Source organism: Labeo rohita, chromosome 12, assembly GCF_022985175.1.
Source record: "Labeo rohita strain BAU-BD-2019 chromosome 12, IGBB_LRoh.1.0, whole genome shotgun sequence".
In the NCBI taxonomy this organism is placed as follows: Eukaryota; Metazoa; Chordata; class Actinopteri; order Cypriniformes; family Cyprinidae; genus Labeo; species Labeo rohita.
This window is the reverse complement of record NC_066880.1, coordinates 13,486,713-13,505,133: the sequence shown is the minus strand read 5'-3', so window position 1 is coordinate 13,505,133 and position 18,421 is coordinate 13,486,713. Positions and strand designations below refer to the sequence as shown.

Genomic DNA, 18,421 nt, shown 5'->3' with positions numbered 1-18,421 from the left:
ATTTATAATGTATATATAAAGACACACACATACAATGTATATTTTTTATATATATATGTATATACACATATATGTATATGTGTATATATATATATATATATATATATATATATATATATACACGCATGTATATACATATTTATATTCATATAACTTATATGTAAATATATTTAATACACAACTTTTTTTTCGTAAATATATACATGCATGTGTGTATTTATATATTATATATAATAAACGTACACAGTATGTACACAAAAACTTATTTTGGATGCGATTAATCGTTGCCCAGCACTCTATCAAAATAGTTTTTTTTAAATATGTACATGTGTATTTATATATACATAATAAAAATACACAGTGTACACACATTGTGTAAACAAACTTTTATTTTAGATGCGATTAATCGCAATTAATCGTTTGACAGCACTACTTATTATTGTGTCTGTTACTGTGATTGTACGAGAGTGAAGAATTAGTATTTTTCCCCATTTATATGGTAACAGTTAATCTGGTGTCAACAAGACTCGCACAGGATTGATGATCCAAAAACGGAGACTGGCATAGCCAAAGTGAGAACCAATCAGAGATCAAGCATTTGCAAGCGTAAAGTAAGATTGGACGGCTCTGTGTTCTCCTGACCTCGTGCTCTCATTTCGTTTTCAGAGCACTTGGCAACATAGTAAGCATGAGAAAATCCGCTGACATTTCCTCCTAAACAGCCATGAAAATCCGCGATCCTGCCCCCCGCTGAAACCACAAGGACAGCAACAGGTGTGTACATTAATTCAGATTGGAGCTTATTCGCCGGATTTTTTAATTAAGGATATTAGCCAACTAGCTGGCTAACCTGCTTTGAAACGCGTTCTGTTGCCATGGCAATTGTACAGGGAAAGTCGTGCACTGACTTCCAACACGACGGAATGAAGTGCGCCATTATTTTGGTTTAACCACCACAAAATAAAAGGTAGTTCGAGGGCATTTATGTGTTATGATTAGTTAGATAGTTATTTTAAAGAATAAAACGTCCTAAAGTACTTTTAGGTTGTTTTAAACTACCTCAGTTAAACTATAATTACAGTGTGAGTGACTTAAATGTCAGGATATTTCAGGGTGGACTGGGAGAAAAAAAAGTGTTTATTGGTTTCTGTTTGTTTTAGTGTTACAACATTGAATATTCATCTGATAATCTACATTTTTATCCTCATCTATTTTGTTTTTAATGATTATTTCGTATGAAAAGTATCAGGAATACATTGTTGCACATCCAAGTGTAACGTTATTGTAACCAACAACTTCGTTTCATGTTTGCTTGTTTGTTCCATGAACCAACCACTTTTCTCGTCAGGTTTGACAAGTAGGGATTGTCTTTCTTCTCTGATTCTTGCTCGCCTCCTGGACTTCATTTTCATGTTCATGTATCAGGTTTAGGTCTCCTGTGTTTCTAATAGGTCACTTGATCTTGAGGTTTCAGCATGTCAGTATGTAAGTATATCCAAGTTGGGCCACCCATCACAGAAGAGGCGAATTTGTTCCTTTTTGTCAGGTATTACGTGCCAGCGCCCAGACGACAGCTCGCTGTGGGGAGGATGATAGCCGTCCACTGGACAGATAAAGCTAAGTGGTGTGGACAGGAGAATTTTCCGTCTTAAAGGGTTGTGATCTGACTCCTAGCACTGCTGCCCTCCGTCTAAAGAGATCAAGGGTTACCGTAAGTGTTTCATTAGTTATAAAATGTGTGCATTTTATTAGATAAAATGATTGTTTTAAATGTTACATTATGTGTTTTTCTTTAATGAATCACAGTGAAATGGTTCTGCTTTAAAATGTGTTTATTATTTTTACCTGAACCTAAGTCATTTCATTTGAGCTCAGGGCCAAAAGGTCATGGTCAGGATGATCTAGTTCACTAGATCAGAATACAGTTACATCATTAAGGTCTGCCAGGAGTCTTACTCTCTTCTAATTGACAGCTACAACTTGAATTGGACCTCAGTCAGCTTTGTGTGAAATTGCATGGCTTTTTTAAAATAGTCACTGGTGTTTTGATGATACTAAATTATTTAATGCATTAAAATGATTAAATACTAAAAATATGGGTTAGTTGAAGTGTTAAGTGACAAAACCTCAATCCTGTTGTTGACAAGTGAGCTACTCATCTGTGGAGAGAAATGAGGACAGAAACATGATGCTTGAGCATTTTGCCCTTTACATGAGCGCGCTATAGATAAGGTTGATTGAGTTTCACATTGAGGATGTGACATTGCGTAGCAATATTAGGTCTTTCAGCTTGTGAGTTCTTAAACGGATGTTTCACTAAATCTAGTTTCTCAGCCCTCGCTCAGTCTTCATCAAACTTTTATGTTTGTTCTCAGAATGGGGACACCGGCAGAGCTCTCGGTGAGTGAAACGTGCAGGTGTGAGCCTGATCCAGGGGTGGAGGGAGAAGGCTGGGGAAGTGACACTCAAGCAGAGCCCTGTAACTCTCCAATCCCTCTGCCTGCAGCCAACAAGAAGAAAAAGAGAAAAAAGAAGTAAGACATTTCGATGTTATGAGATTCATATACACTATTGTTCAAACGTTTGTGGTCAGTAAATCTCTTATGCTTACCATGGCTGCATTTTTTTGATCAAAACTATAGTAAAAACAGTCATATTGTAAAATATTATTATAATTTAAAATAACTGTTTTCTGTTTTAATATATTTTAAAATGTAATTTATTCCTGTGATGGCAAAGCTGAGTTTTCAGCAGCCATTACTCCAGTCTTCAGTGTCAAATAATCCTTCAGAAATCATAATAATATGCTGATATGGTGGTCAAGGAACATTTCTCATATTAATGTTGAGAACTCTTTTTTTATTTTATATTTTAAAACATTGTGATGCTTTTTTATGAATTAAAAAACAGCATTTAATCTATTAAAATTGAAATTACAACATTATAAATGTGTTCATCTGATTTATTAATGTATTCTTGCTGAATAAAAGCTTCTAATCTGAAGCTTTTAAATAGTAGTGTACACTACCAGTCAAAAGTTTTTGAACAGTAAGCTTTTGATTGTTTTTTAAAGAAGTTCTTCTGCTCACCAAGCCTACATTTATTTGATCCAAAGGACAGCAAAAGCAGTTAAAATTTTGAAATATACTTACTATTTAAAAAGTTAAAATAACTATTTTCTATTTGAATAAAATGTAATTTATTTTTGTGATTTTAAAGCTGAATTTTTAGCATCATTACTCCAGTAACATAGTCCTTCAGAAATCGTTCTAATATTCTGATTTGCTGCTCAAAAACATTTATTGTTATTATGATGTTGAAAACAGCTGAGTAGAATTTTTCAGGTATGAATAGAAAGTTCAAAAGAACAGCATTTATCTGAAATAGAAATCTTTTGTGACATTATAAATGTCTTTTTCATGACCTTTGATCAATTTAAAGCATCCTTTATTTCTATAATTTCTTCCCCCAAAAAAATATTTATTTTTATGTTAGTTTTTTTTTTATATTAGTTATTTTAAATAGAAAAATAATTCAAAATGTTGCTGTTTTTGCTCTACTTCCGATCAAATAAATGCAGTCTTGATGAGTAGAAGAGACTTCTTTAAAAAACATTAAAAATCTTACTGTTCAAAAACTTTTGACTGGTAGTGTACATGATACAATATTACTGTAACGTCACAATAAGGTTCAGTTTGTTAAAATTAGTTAATAATAAAATAAGTTAGTAATAATGAACAATATATTTACAGCATTTATTAATCTAGGTTAATGTTAATTTCAGTATATACATTTTTAACATTTAAAGTTGTATAGAATATCATCAGCAAATGTATTATGACCACAGCCCAGTCCCAGATAAGCAGCAAAAGAATTATGAATTAATGAATCAATGTATAATGAACAAACAAGCTAACAATCAACAGTAGCAGTTTTATAAATTAATGTAGATTAATAAATGCAGCATAAATGTTGATATCTAGTGCATTACCCAACTCAGATCTTTTTAATTTGTTAACTTAAATTATCAATAGTTATAAGACATATTAAAAGCTACGGGACATTTTAACAAAATTATTGTGATTCCTGAACAATGCACAGGTCTGTCTCTTTGTCCTCTTCTTCTTTTTCAGATGACTGTGGATAAATCTCACCAACTGCAAATATGAGAGTGGTATGCTTTTGCTCTGTGATTTTAACTTTGAACATTTGTGGATATAATCTCAAAATTAACTGTAATATTAAAGCATTTAATAAACATTGTTAATGCAGTCTCATGTTTTGTTTTTTCAAGTGCATCGTGCTGCTCGCAGATATGGGCTACGAGAGGCTGCAGAAGGAGAAGACTGGACCCTGTTTTGGACCGACTGCTCTGTTTCACTAGACAGAGTCATGGATATGAAACGCTACCAGGTGTTTGCTGCCAGAAGTCATTCTCCTCTTATTTAGTGTCCTGTTCAGTTTCATTCGTTCCCCTTGGTTAACAATATGCTTAAATTTCTCCCTCACAGAAAATCAACCATTTTCCTGGCATGAATGAAATCTGCAGGAAAGACTTGCTCGCACGCAATATGAACCGTATGCTGAAACTCTTCCCGAAGGAGTACAACATTTTTCCTCGCACATGGTGCCTCCCTGCAGAGTGAGTTGATTTAACTTCAATCACACTATCAAGTTACCGTCTTTAATGAGCATAAAAAGAAAGTTTTGATCTGTTTGCCGTTTTCTACCTCATCTCTCAATGTCCTGCAGTTATAGTGACTTCCAAGCCTACACCAGAGCCAAAAAGCACAAAACGTATATCTGCAAGCCAGACTCAGGTTGCCAAGGTCGTGGTATCTATCTTACCAAGTCCAACAAAGATATTCGGCCAGGAGAACACATGATTTGCCAGGTGTACATATCCAAGGTAATACAGTGTTCATAAAGCCATGTCACAGCTACAACAGGAAGCACTGCTGTCATGATTCTAATATCCAATTTAAGATAAAATCTTAATTTATTTTTCTGCAGCCTTTCATCATCGATGGGTTCAAGTTTGATTTGCGCATTTACGTATTAGTGACCAGCTGTGACCCCTTCCGTATCTTCATGTACAATGAGGGACTAGTCCGTTTCTGCACCACTCAATATACTGAGCCCACTGGAAGCAATTTGGTAAGGCGCTCTAAAAACAGTAAATATACAAACTTGAAACAGATGCATCATGGTAGTAATTAAAGGGATAGTTCAACCAAAAATGAAAATTCTGTCAGTAATTACTCATCAACATGTTGCTCCAAACTCGTAAGACCTTCGTTCGTCTTCGGAACACAAATTAAGATGTTTTTAATGAAATCTGACAGCTCTCTGATCCTCTGTAGACAGCAAGGGTCCTACCACGTTCAAGGTCCAGAAAGGTACCAAGAACATCGACAAAATAGTCCATGTGACATCAGCGGTTCAGCTATAATTTAATGAAGCTACAAGAATGCTTTATGTTGTGCAAAAAAACAACAATTCATCTCCTTCGCATCACCCTAGCACCATTTTAGAGAAGTACCATGACGCACGCGCCTGTGTATTTAGTCAACCCTCTTGGGACCTTTCTGGACCTTGAACTTGGTAGGACGTGCTGTTTATGGAGGGTCAGAAAGCTTTAGGATTTCATCAAAAATATCTTCCGAAGACAAACAAAGGTTGTATGTGTTGGGAACAACATGAGGGTGAGTAATTAATGACAGAATTTTCATTTTTGGGTATACTATCCCTTAAATATTGCTTAAAGCACACTGGAAAATCTACAAAAATTCCTTGTAATAAAATATCTACTTAAAACCAGTGGTTAATTTAATTCTTTTATTAACGTTTCTTCGTGCAACTCTACAGGAGGATGTTTGCATGCACTTAACTAACTATGCCATCAACAAGCATAGTGAAAATTTTGTACGTGATGAAGATACCGGCAGCAAACGGTAATCTATAAATTCTTGCAGATGATGATTTTCAGCTATTTTTCTTTAAAACTGCACAGAAAAACATTTTTTTATTACATCCTAACAGGAAACTCTCCAGCTTTAGAAAGCACATGGAAGCCATGTGCTGTGATACTGAGAAGATGTGGACAGACATTGAGGATGTCATCATTAAGACACTAATATCAGCCCACCCCATTCTCAAACACAACTACCACACCTGCTTCCCTAATCATGCATCTGGAAGTGCCTGCTTTGAGATCTTGGGATTTGATGTGTTACTGGACCGTCGACTTAAACCTTGGCTTCTTGAGGTACAGTATATGGGTTTATTTTAAGGCTTAGATCACCCTATGAAGTAGTTTAGACCATTTTTGTGACTTTCTGATATAACACAAGCTATATAAGTTGATTTCATTCTAGATATATGCAACCTATCATACCTTGTCTTTAGGTCAACCATTCCCCCAGCTTCACCACAGACTCCCGTTTAGACCGAGAGGTGAAGGACAGCCTGCTGTATGACACTTTGGTACTGATTAACTTGGGAGCCTGTGACCGCAGAAAAATCACAGAGGAGGAGAAACGCCGGGTAAAAGAGAGACTCCAGCAGAACCGCTCTAGAGAGGCCAGGTACCACAAAAACCACAGCTGCACTTAAACAGAACTAGTTTATTGAAGCCCATGTAACAAACAAACTGACTTTATTTCTTGTAATTCAGAGTTTACAACTTAACATTTTGAGTTAAAGGGATAGTTCACCCAAAAATAAAAATTCTATTGATTACTCACCCTCATTTCGTTACAAACCTGTAAGACCTTTGTTCATCATCAGAACACAAATGAAGATATTTTTGATGAAATCCAAAAGCTTACGCGCATCAAAGCCTGACACTGAAGAGAGGAAATTGTTGCATAAAGCCATTGTTTTTGTTTTCTTTGCGCACAAAAAGCATTCTCGTAGCTTAATAAAATTTATGTTTGAACCACTGATGTCACATGGACTATTTAAATCAGGGGTGCCTAACCCTGTTCCTGGAGATCGGCTTTCCTCCAGAGTTTAGTTCCAACCCTAATCAAACACACCTTGTCTATAATTATCAAGTGCTCCTTGAGATCCTAATTAGCTGGTTCAGGTGTGTTTGGTCAGGGTTGGAGCTGAACTCTGCAGGAAGGTCGATCTCCAGGATCAGGGTTGAGCACCCCTGATTTAAATGATGTCCTGACCACCTATCTGGGCCTTGAACGTGGTAGTTGTGTTGCTGTCAGTGCAGGGTCAGAAAGCTCTCAGATTTCATAAAAATACTTGCTTAGGTTTGAAACAACATGAGGGAGAGTAATTAATGACAGAATTTTCATTTCTCTGTAAACTATCCCTTTAACATCTCATAATCCATTGTGGACCTTATTCAGGATTTTTAAAATGGATGAATGATGAATCTCAGAACTTTTTTTAAATTGGGAACTTATATCTTGTAATTACTGAATAATTCACAAACTGCATAATTCATTCAAGAAATGTTCTGGGAGTAGTGAGATGTAAACTGCAATCAGATAAGAAAAAGTCAAAATTACAAGATAAACTTAAAATCCTGAGAAAAAAGATTCTAAATTGTGAGATGTTATCTTAAAAATGATGAGGTAAAAAATAAAAATTTAGATAAAATGTCACAATCAGTGTTCAGAAGGTTACTTTGGAAATGTAATAGGTTGCAGATTACAAGTTAACCTATTTAAAATGTAATGAGTAGTTTAATTATTTCAATTACTTTTTTTTAAAGTAGTTTAACTGATTACAATTGATGACTTTTTAATGACTTTTCAAAATTTAAATGTATACATTTTTTGTCAGACTTCCAAAATCCTTCACTTGAATTAAGGTTATAAAAATGTCATTTTAAAGCACAGCCACCACAAAATCAGACTTTAGCACCTCTTTTTACTTTGAGATCGTTTTGAGGTAAATACAGATTTATAATCAAAAATATCTTGTCTTCCGAAGACGAACGAAGGTTGTATGGGTTGGGAAACATTGACTGAGCTAAAATATAAGAAACCAATGCTATTTGGGAAAGAAATCAATCAAATCTGTATGTGTGTGAAAGTAATAGTAACTAATTTAATTAAACATTTATTTCTCAGTAACTGCAACAGATAACGGTTACATATATTTTGTAATGAAATTACGTATTCCCTAACAATGCTCGCAGTTACCTTTTTACTTCATGGCAAAAAAATAGGCTTTCATACTAGTTATATGAAGACTGAGTTGTAGCAAAATCGTACAAAAAAATTCCCTGTGTTGTGCCTCACAAGGAATGAGGAGCTTCGTCAGTCACAGGCTGCTAGTGTGGAGCAGATGGAGAAATATGAAGCAAAACACATGGGTGGATTCCGGCGGATCTTCCCTCGGGAAGGAGGGGAGAAATATGAAAAGTATTTTCAGCACAGCAGCTCCCTCTTCCAGGAGACTGCAGCCTCCAAAGCCAGGGAGGAGTGTGCCAGGTGTCCATATGCAGTACTTCTTGATGTCAAGCTAATTTTAAACAACAGCAGAGGAAATATTTTAATTCAAAATGCATGTATCTGTAGGCAGCAGCTCCAGGAGTTGCGTCTGAAGCAGGAGCAGAAAGAACGGGAAAAGAAAGGAACACGTAAGCAGGATCTTCAAGGTGAATCTGCAGGTGAAAAAGCAAAATCAAGAAGAATTCAACCCCCGCATCAAAACCCTGTTTCAGTGAGTCATTCTCTGTAAACTCTGTGTTAATCATAATTGCTTGCACTATTCATTGTGTATTGCAAGTTTTCTTGAACATTCAGTTCATTTGACCTACCACTAGAGGGACCCTGGTGTCTATATTTGAGCTCATGAATATCTAATGAATTCCATATGGTGTAATCTGTTTCTTTAGCTACCAGCCATGCTAGAGCAGACCACTTTGAGAGGAGATACACCTGTTGCTCTTGACCTAATAGAGGAAGAGGAGGCAGAGAGAGTCAGTGAACTTCACCAACGAGAGACTCTGCTCCTGAACATGGGTGTGGTGAACCAAGTGCGCCAGCTACTTCAAAGTGCCAATCATCTTACCGAACTTATCAACCACTCACATGACCAAACCAACTTTCCCTCACACTGCAGACACGATCACAAGGTATGTGAGCAAAAAATTCCAGTATTAAAGAAAAAAAAATGCTGTCATTATTTACTCACCCTCATGATGTTTCAAATCTGTATGATTTTCGTTTTTTTGGAACACAAAGATATTTTGTAAAATGTCTCTTTTTGTCAAATGAATGTCAGTCTAATGCGTTTTTTTATTATTATTATTTATATACAGAATTTATGGTAACACTTTACAATAAGGTTCATTAGTTAACATTAGTTAACTACATTAGTTAACATGAACTAAAAATGAACAAGCATTTATTAATCTTAGTTAATTTCAGCATTTATTAATGGATTATTAAACCCAAAAGTCAACATTTGTCAACATTAGTTAATCCACTGTGAATTTACATGGACAAACAATAAATCACTATATTTTTATTAATTAACATTAACAAAGATTAATAAATACTGTAATAAATGTGTTGTTCATTGTTCATTCGTTATAGTTAATACAGTTAATACATTAACTAATATTAACAAGTGACACCTTATTTTAAAGTGTTACTAAATTTATTAATTTTTTTAATTAGCTTTTGATTTTTATATTTTCCATTTTCATTCAAATTTCAGTTTAGGTTATAGTCATTTTTATCAGTTTTTGTGGTAACACTTTACAAGATGTCATTTGTTAACATTAGTTGTATTAACTTACACAAACTAACAATGAACAATACATTAATTACAGTATTTAACCATCTTTGTTAATGTTAGTTTAGTTAATAAAAATACAGTTGTTCGTTTTTTGTTCATGTTCACAGTGCATTAAGTAATGTTAACAAACACAACTTTTGATTTTAATAATGCATTAGTAAATGCTGAAATTAATATTAACTAAGATTAATAAATGCTGTAGAAGTGTTGTTCATTCTTAGTTCATGTTAACTAAAGTAGTTAACCAATGTTAATTAATGCTACCTTGTTGTAAACTGTTACTGTTTTTGTTTTTTCAAATATTTCTATATAGCTTTTTTTAATTCCAGTTTTAGTTTTGTAATTTTTGTAATGTAATGTAAACAACATTATTTTAAGTAAAATGTTTAATTTTCTTTTTTATTATTATTATTATTTTATTTCAGCTTTATTTCAATTACCAAACACACGTTTTAATGATGTCAGATTTAGTTAACAGTAACTAACCCCAATAAGTTGTAAAAACATTCATAAAATATTTTATTTTGTGTTCTGCAAAAAAAAAGTAAGCAGATTCTCCTACTTTTTCTATCCAGTTGGAATCGATTGCAGAGATTTCTTTCAGGCAGAAGAACCTCTGCACTATGATGCAGCAGCAAATGTCTACAAAAGCCAAACCCTGCCTGCAGTATATTCATTCCCAGCCACTGCAAAACCGAAAGCCGTGGCCCTCTCTAGAACACGGTCTGCTTCGACCAGTACAGACTGAAGTGGGAGGTCTGAAACACTGTGGGGCGGAAGAGGTGGCAGCGTCGAATGCAGAGCAGCAGGCATCTGCATGTCTAATGAAAGCTACTAGTGCTCAGCGGATACCTTTGACAAGTGATTAACTTTTTTAACTATTTTTGGCTGTTTTACTCTTATACAGTTGAAAGTCATGCATGTTATTTTTATTTAGCACTGATCTGAATATAATATTCCACATAAAAGATGATTACTTATAGTCCACAAGAGAAAATAATAGTTGAATTTAAAAAAAATGACCCGATTCAAAAGTTTACATACGCTTGATTCTTAGTACTGTGTTGTTACCTGAATGATCCACAGCTGTGTGTGGGGTTTTTTTTGTTTTTGTTTTTGTTTTTTAAGTTTAGTGATGGTTGTTCACACTCACTGAGCCGGGGGGTGAAAACTTTTTGAATTTGAAGATCAGGGTAAATTTAACTTATTTTGTCTTCTGGGAAACATGTAAATATCTTCTGTAGCTTTTGAAGGGCAGTACTGAATTTAAAAAATATATGATATTTAGGCAAAATAAGAAAAACGCATATTTATTCCGTTCAAAAGTTAACACCCCCCGACTCTTAATGCATTGTGTTTCCTTCTGGAGCATCAGTGAGTGTTTGAACCTTCTGTAATAGTTGCATATGAGTCCCTCAGTTGTCCTCAGAGTAAAAAGATGGATCTTAAAATCATACAGTCATTATTGGAAAGGGTTCAAAGATACAAAAATGCTGAAAATTTAAAGAGTTTGTGAGACCTGAAGGATTTTCCTGAAGAACAGCGAGCAGTTTAACTGTTCAGGACAAACAAGGGACTCATGAACAACTATCACTATACAAAAAAAAAAAGTCAAGTGTAAGTCAACTTTTGGATGGGGTCATTTTTATATATTCAACTATTTTTTTCTTTTGTGGACTATATGTAAACATCTTTTATGTGAAATATCTTATTCAGGTCAGTACTAAGTAAAAAATAACATGCATTTTGTATGATCCCTCTTATTTTGGTAAAATGATAAACATTTGCAGATTCTGCAAGGAGTATGTAAACTTTTGACTTCAACTGTATTCTCCTATAATACACCTCTCCTCTTTCTCTGCTTTACAGTAAATGGGTCTTTTGCTTGGCGTCATGGCAGCATGAGTTCCTCCTTGGCTGAGTCGAGAGCAAGGGCATCAATGCTAGGAGTGCCTCCCCTCGTTCTAGGGCGACCACAGGGTGCCACGATGTTCCGTGACCCCAAATCTCTCTACATCATTTCCACCCCTGCTCCTCTTGTCCCAAGACCACACCTCTCCCACGCCCTTCGAAAGGCCCCTCGCAGAGTCCCCCCGCATGAGCACAGCCACTGAACCAGGACGGGTACAAGCTCAACATAACCAAGTAATTCAATAAAATTAGTATGGAGGATACAGACTAAAGAAGGTGTTCAGATATCAGTGGTAAATCAGGAGAACAAGAAGGTCTGCATTCAACTGTCTTCCATACTGAAAATGTGAAAATTTTCTCTTTGCTATAGTACTGTATTTTGGTTACAGTTAGTCAGTAACTTGTCAAGTAACTTGACAATGAAGTGGGCTGGTGCCTACTGTAGCCTTTTATGTTTTTCTTACTATGCATTCTTAATCTAAAAGAAGCCATAAGTGAATGATTTTAATATAAATTAATCTGAACATGCTTTTATTTAACAGTCTTTGTAAGCTATTTTCTTGACTTCATGTCATACTGAGCCAATACAAATAAATATTTGAATAAAAAATGTTATAGTATTTTGTTTATTAGTTCTAGCATGCAAATCATAACACTTAAAAGGAGAACTATCCTAATCCTAACACTTTTGTGCAAACTTTTAAATTCCTTTAGGTTTAATTCTGTGCTGCCGAACAGGTAGATAGATTGTGGTATTATATATCAGACTTTATAAATAAGTACAAAAATGAGGAAGAAAGTAATTGTGTAGTTTTAAAGTAAAATTTTATCAGCAGGAAAATTGTACTTATTCTCCGCAGAAGTTGGAGGCTTAGGTAACGTTTGTATAGTATTAAAACATTAAAAATTTTAAAATAAACAACAAAAATATAGTATTTTTCTCTAAATTAATGGTTTTTGAAATAGCTACATATTGCAGTAGGGCCTATAAGATGACGGTAAATATCCCCTAAGTACAGAGCTAGTCCATAAATTTAATCAGTCATGTTGAATTTATATGGTCATAAATATACAAACATAAAGAGAGCAATCATACAGAATTATGAGTAAGGGTCAAAGGTGGTTTGATTTTAACATCACACCCTCCGTCGACTGTAGTGGAGACGGTGCGTCAGATGAGCTCGATATGCATTACACCACTTGTTCAATTCAAATAGCAAACAAAAAAGCATTTTACAACGTTAGCTATAATCTATCAAAAATGTAAAAACAAATCTAAAAATCTAATAAAAATATTCCGTGTGTTTTCCTTAATCGCACGCAAAAGCAAACTGGTTACGGAAATCATCCGCTTGATGATCGTGTAGCTTAATTTTATCATTGCTGAACTCTCATGAATCGTTTTGCAGCATTTTAACCTTTTAGAATGTTTAAAATTCATTTCTAAATATTTAAATTTAAATGTTTTACCCTGTATGACGTAAGCTTAGAATTATTCAGATTTCTGCAGATTCTAGTTTTTATTAATAGGTTAATAAAAATGCAGTTGGCTTTAACGATCCACATACTAGTTTATGTTTTAGATGTGTAATCTGATATACGCACCAAAAGACTAACGCTTTTGCAATATAATATTAAAAACACATTATTAATTTATACTTTTGCAAATTAATGTATTAATAAAAATAAGGAATATAAAGAAGTATATTAAAATATATTATTTTACAGACAAAAGCAAACAGGTTCTTTAACACCAGCAATAATAATAATAAAACGTGGTTGTTTTTACAGAGAAACGCGGGGTAAATGCAGAACCAGGGGCTCTTTTTGAAACAGGGGAGGCCTACGCTTAATTTCGCGTGGCTTGATGTAATAGTGCATAAAATGAAGGCAGTAAAATCTAATTAGTTGTTTCTCTGCTCGTAAAGTAAATGCGGAAAATGAAAGCAACTGTGGTATGAAAATATCTTGCAGCTGTTCGGCAACGCGTTGTTTGCTTTCTCATTTTCTCCAGAAAATGACTTCGTCCTACTCACCTTTCCCCCATGCTGCAAACAAAGAGAGAAAAAACACTTAAAGTAACTTGTACTCTAAATATTTTTTGCTTTTCGATAGTCCAAGAAAAAATTACATCTAAAAGCAACAAAATGTATGGGTTGCATGTTTTTGTGCTCACGGATTCGTTAAGAGTATTGCATTATGCTGTTGTAGACAAGCGCAGATTCTTTGCCGTAGTTGAATGAATTAGAAACTTACATTGTTTACCACACGATGGCGGTGTTACTCTAGTCAGGACAACGCGCTTTTCCTCAGTCGAGCCTCAAGAGAAATGTACACATTTTAGTCGTTATACAAAAACATCAATTTGACATTCTATTCATGTGAACAGTCAATAAAAACTTGTAAAACAACTACATAAAATGTCAAATATTAAAAGAACTTATTCCCTTATATTTTTCAGACGTGAGGTGCAAGTGTGATAAAGCCTAAACATAATGGGTGGTCTGAGCTTCTCTGGGTTGGCTGATAAAAATCCTTTCCACTCGTACACACTTGAGGATATAGAATTAATTGCAGTAGCCTACGTTGCATTAGACTTAGAGACTTATATTAAATAGACTTATATTAATATAAGTTATAAGGATGATAACTTACATTAATCATCCTTAAACCATAAACATGGATGTGATGACAAATATGGAATATTTTTCATTATACGATGGACCTAAATAAATCAGTTTTTGCTGGCCCACTGGAAACATTTCGTTCGTCGTGTGTATGTGCTCTTGGCTGGCACTGAAATGGTTTACCAATAACACTCCTACTCCGCCTCCCCCTCTACCTCCCCAAGAACTCCCTCTCTCCCCTTTTTCATCTCTCTTTTTCAGTCTCTCCTGCTCTTCCTATCACAAGATCGCGCTTTGTCTGTTTGGAGATGTCGAGCCTATCCAATGATATAAGGAATCAATAACTAACGCCCATATGAAATGCAACTCACTATCAAAGAGAGTAAAAACGGAAAACTATTTATTGCTCGGGGACCATCACTAAGGAGTCATGTGGGTGCAGCTCGGGATACATTTGTTTGCATGAATATTTACGACATTTTACGCATATAATTTCCACCTGGATGAATTCGTTTTTATTGTAGCTAACAACAGGCCTGCGTTTGCTCAATTAACATTATTCATCAAGAGACTGCTTGATCTCAATACACTTGATCTTGCAGGAAATGAGTTCTTACTTCGTCAATTCCCTCTTCACCAAATTTAAAGGAGGCGATTCTCTGCGCTCCAACTACTATGACTGCTCAGGGTACGCGCCGGATCTTGGAGGCAGACCATCTGTGCTCTACGGTCACAACTCAGGATCTGCGTTTCAACACGCGGCTCAGTTCCCGGAATTCTACCACCACGGTACATCATCCTTCTCCCACGCATCTTATCAACAGAACCCGTGCGCGGTAGCTTACCCTGGAGATGCCACAGGAAACATCTTGGGCCAGGACGGTTTACAGAGACAGTCGTTCTTCAGCGCACCAGATGCGGATTTTACGCAGTTTGGGGATTGTAATTTAAAGGTCAGCAGTATCAGGGATGATTTGGAAAGTGCAGAGCCGTGCACAGCGCAGCTCTTCCCCTGGATGAGACCACAAGGTGAGACGAGTGAAGAGAAACACCTAGTCTGTTATAGTCCCACATAAAACGCTATAGACAATGGTGGGCCTACTTATTACCCCCAATTAAACGCTTTATGGCACCTATAGATTACTGAGGAATTAGCACCCCTTAAAGAAATCCCCCGATTCCTCCGTACACGTTGTTTAATGCACAACAACTAGAAACTGTTAGGATTTTATGACTTTGTTTTATTTACACAGATATATGAGAAATCAAACACGCTTTTTCCCCCCAACAGCTACCGGCCGGAGAAGGGGCAGACAGACTTACAGCCGCTACCAGACCCTGGAGCTGGAGAAGGAGTTCCTGTTCAATCCTTACCTGACCCGCAAGCGGCGTATCGAAGTGTCCCATGCACTGGCCCTCACCGAGAGGCAGGTGAAAATCTGGTTTCAGAATAGACGGATGAAGTGGAAAAAAGAACACAACAAAGACAAGTTTCCCAGCAGCAAAGCGGAGCAAGAGCAAATTGAGAGAGAGAAGGAAGAGGGGAGCCAGGTATCAGAAAAACACACATCTGGAGAAGAGGACTCGGAGACTTCCAGTAATTCTAAATAGTCTGTTGACTATTAAAAAAGAAACGTCACTGGAATCAACTGCAATTTAAATAAAAGTCTGTGGTTTGACATGACGTCTGTGGATATCGAATACAAAGCCAATCGTGTATTTCATTTACTGCAAACTTATAATGCGTTTCTGTTTTTAAACTGTGATTATTTCAGCTTATTATGATTTGCTGAATCAATCTCAGTTTTGTAAGGTTCCACTGGTATGTTTGATTACTCTTGAGGCTACAGTGAGGGCATATGAGGCGAAGGCTATATGGTCTGCATGGCATCAATTTCCTATCCAATTTAGTGGGAGTCACAATCCAAGATATGTTCTTTTCAGTACCTCTGATATAGCCTATAAGATGGGATGAGGAATCAGCATTAGCGAGTGCATTACTGTATCTCTTACTGTAAGAAAATGCACTTTTATGATTGTTAATTACTGTTCAGAAATTATTATTCAGGTTTACAGATCTTCAACCGAACTACCTAATATATGGGTCATTGCGTCAATCATTTTGTCAGTGTATCCATGCGTTATGCTTTCCTGAGAGGGGATGTTCAAACGCACAATGTTATTCTTAAAAATGCTGTGTAAATATTTGATATCGCAGTTCCGTGAAGCACTGTTCTATTGTATTTTCTATTGTCTTTAACTGGAAGTGGTTCCTGAAAGAAGCCACAATAAAAGTTAAGAAAAGAATCCCTTTGCCTTTGTTCTTTTTTTCCTCTTCCACAGGATTGTCTTTTCCAGAACACAAGCACCCAAATTATTGTCTCTTTACAACCACAGTAAACCAAAATAAAGCCTTGATTGCAAGTATACCCTTATGTATTAAATTCGGAAATAGTTTTCACTTGTAATCGTCAAATATAATTAAGAACATTTTAAATAGATCATAAAATAATAGAAAAAGTAAACCGTAAATAAATCACACAAAACTACATTGTTCTATCAATTATATACAAATCCCAAATATTAAAAAAGGACCTTTCACAGAACGCTCTTTTACATTTCACATATTTCACATTCTCTCATATGAGATGCATTGCGATAAACATGGGTGGTCTATGTTCTATAAGTCGTCTGGTAAATGTTTCAAATCTGTTTTAAGAATCTGGATCTGACGATAGTAACTAAAATTATTGCTCAAAGCCATTGCAAGCATAAGCAATCAGTAATATCAATTAACAATTATCGAATATCTACACTGTATAGGCTACTTTTTTCGAGTTTATGTATTACGTATAACCTATTTTGACAACAAAGTGTCGACTAAACCCATTTGACCCCAAGCCAAAAGTTCAATATGAGCTCTTCGTTTCATGTAGGCAGTTTACAGGCTTTTATTACTCTGGTTGGATTCCCGAGCAGTCTGGTCTCAATCTCTGTCTCGTCGTTTATGAACAGCAAGTGCCAGATGCCTCTTAAATGTGGTACCTTTCTTTCAGAGCTTTTGGCTGTCTTCAGTCTATAGGATATTCATCGTCTGAGATTAAATATTTGAAGATACTGAACTGCTCAGAGCTTCTCCTCTGTGTACACTCTGGTTTATAAATGTGGTGTTTTAATTTACTCTGGTATATAGTGTGATTTGAAATAGACTTAGTATTATATATTCGTTGTACTTCTGCTAAATGCATGAATGTAAATTTGTTGAAATAAAAGATCAGCCAGGCGATTGTTTTCAGTTTGACCTAAAATTATTACCATATACCATGTATCTATCATTGTATTTATTATTACCATATACCATATATCTATATTACTATATATCTATCATTTCAAACCAAAGATATCAAGCTATGACAACGTAAAAATTAAAAGTTCGTATTCTAAAAATAGATTCAAGGCGTTGCATAAGTTGTCGTATTTTAAGGTTTTCCCCCTTAATTTAAATGTAGATGTATATAGGTCTAATTAAACTAAATGTAAGCCGAGATATTTTAGGCTATTATATTGTAGATCTATTATATTAATACGATTGTTTGCATATGTTTAGATGTAGCCTACACTAATTTCATTATTTTTTGTAAAATCCTACATTTGAGATGCGTTTGTGTTCGCGTAGAAACTAACCGACCATTTAGCCGTGTACGACCAACGACAAGAATAATATTCTTCAAAAAGAGAGACTGCGGCCTAGGCCGCTTTATTAAACCTGTGCAAGAGAAATAATGGAATAACTGGCATATGAATGTTGCATGTTATTCTTCAAAACACTGAATTCACATAAAATATTAACAAAAGTTTAATGTAAAATGTAGGCCTGTATGTCAGGACTTAGCATTATTTTAATTACGTGAAAACAATAGTGTAAACTCTGGCAACGAGTATAAGACTTAATTGTATTGAACTGTACACGCTGATAATTAGATACGCTGGCGTTTAGAGTCATATAACAAAAAAAACTTTTTTTTAACTTCCAAAGAAACGTAGAACAACCCAAGAGCCCCACAGAAGAAAAAATGGTTCTAAATAAAAGGGAAACAAATGTTGCAAAC

General features: G+C 35.2%; 2 protein-coding genes across 3 annotated transcripts; both read left to right on the top strand.

The window, feature by feature from the left end:
- Positions 1 to 647: 647 nt before the first annotated feature.
- Positions 648 to 12,286, top strand: ttll6 (tubulin tyrosine ligase-like family, member 6). Of its 2 annotated transcripts, XM_051124248.1 has the most exons (16): positions 648 to 774; positions 1,547 to 1,711; positions 2,376 to 2,534; positions 4,137 to 4,174; positions 4,295 to 4,413; positions 4,512 to 4,642; positions 4,753 to 4,909; positions 5,014 to 5,157; positions 5,869 to 5,954; positions 6,043 to 6,268; positions 6,409 to 6,587; positions 8,271 to 8,459; positions 8,547 to 8,691; positions 8,867 to 9,106; positions 10,350 to 10,635; positions 11,644 to 12,286. In XM_051124248.1, the coding sequence occupies exons 3-16, from the start codon at positions 2,377 to 2,379 to the stop codon at positions 11,886 to 11,888; spliced, it is 2,343 nt and encodes a 780-aa protein (XP_050980205.1). In that variant the 5' UTR covers positions 648 to 774; positions 1,547 to 1,711; position 2,376; the 3' UTR covers positions 11,889 to 12,286. The 2 variants fall into 2 exon arrangements, with proteins under 2 accessions (XP_050980205.1, XP_050980206.1); XM_051124249.1 differs by lacking the exons at positions 648 to 774; positions 1,547 to 1,711 and adding an exon at positions 2,182 to 2,292 and having other exon boundaries at positions 4,134 to 4,174.
- A 2,295-nt stretch (positions 12,287 to 14,581) lies between these two features.
- hoxb8b (homeobox B8b) lies at positions 14,582 to 16,534 on the top strand. Its single transcript, XM_051124273.1, has 2 exons — positions 14,582 to 15,341; positions 15,604 to 16,534. Exons 1-2 carry the CDS (start codon positions 14,918 to 14,920, stop codon positions 15,921 to 15,923), a joined length of 744 nt encoding a protein of 247 aa, XP_050980230.1. The 5' UTR covers positions 14,582 to 14,917; the 3' UTR covers positions 15,924 to 16,534.
- The last annotated feature ends 1,887 nt before the right edge of the window (positions 16,535 to 18,421 follow it).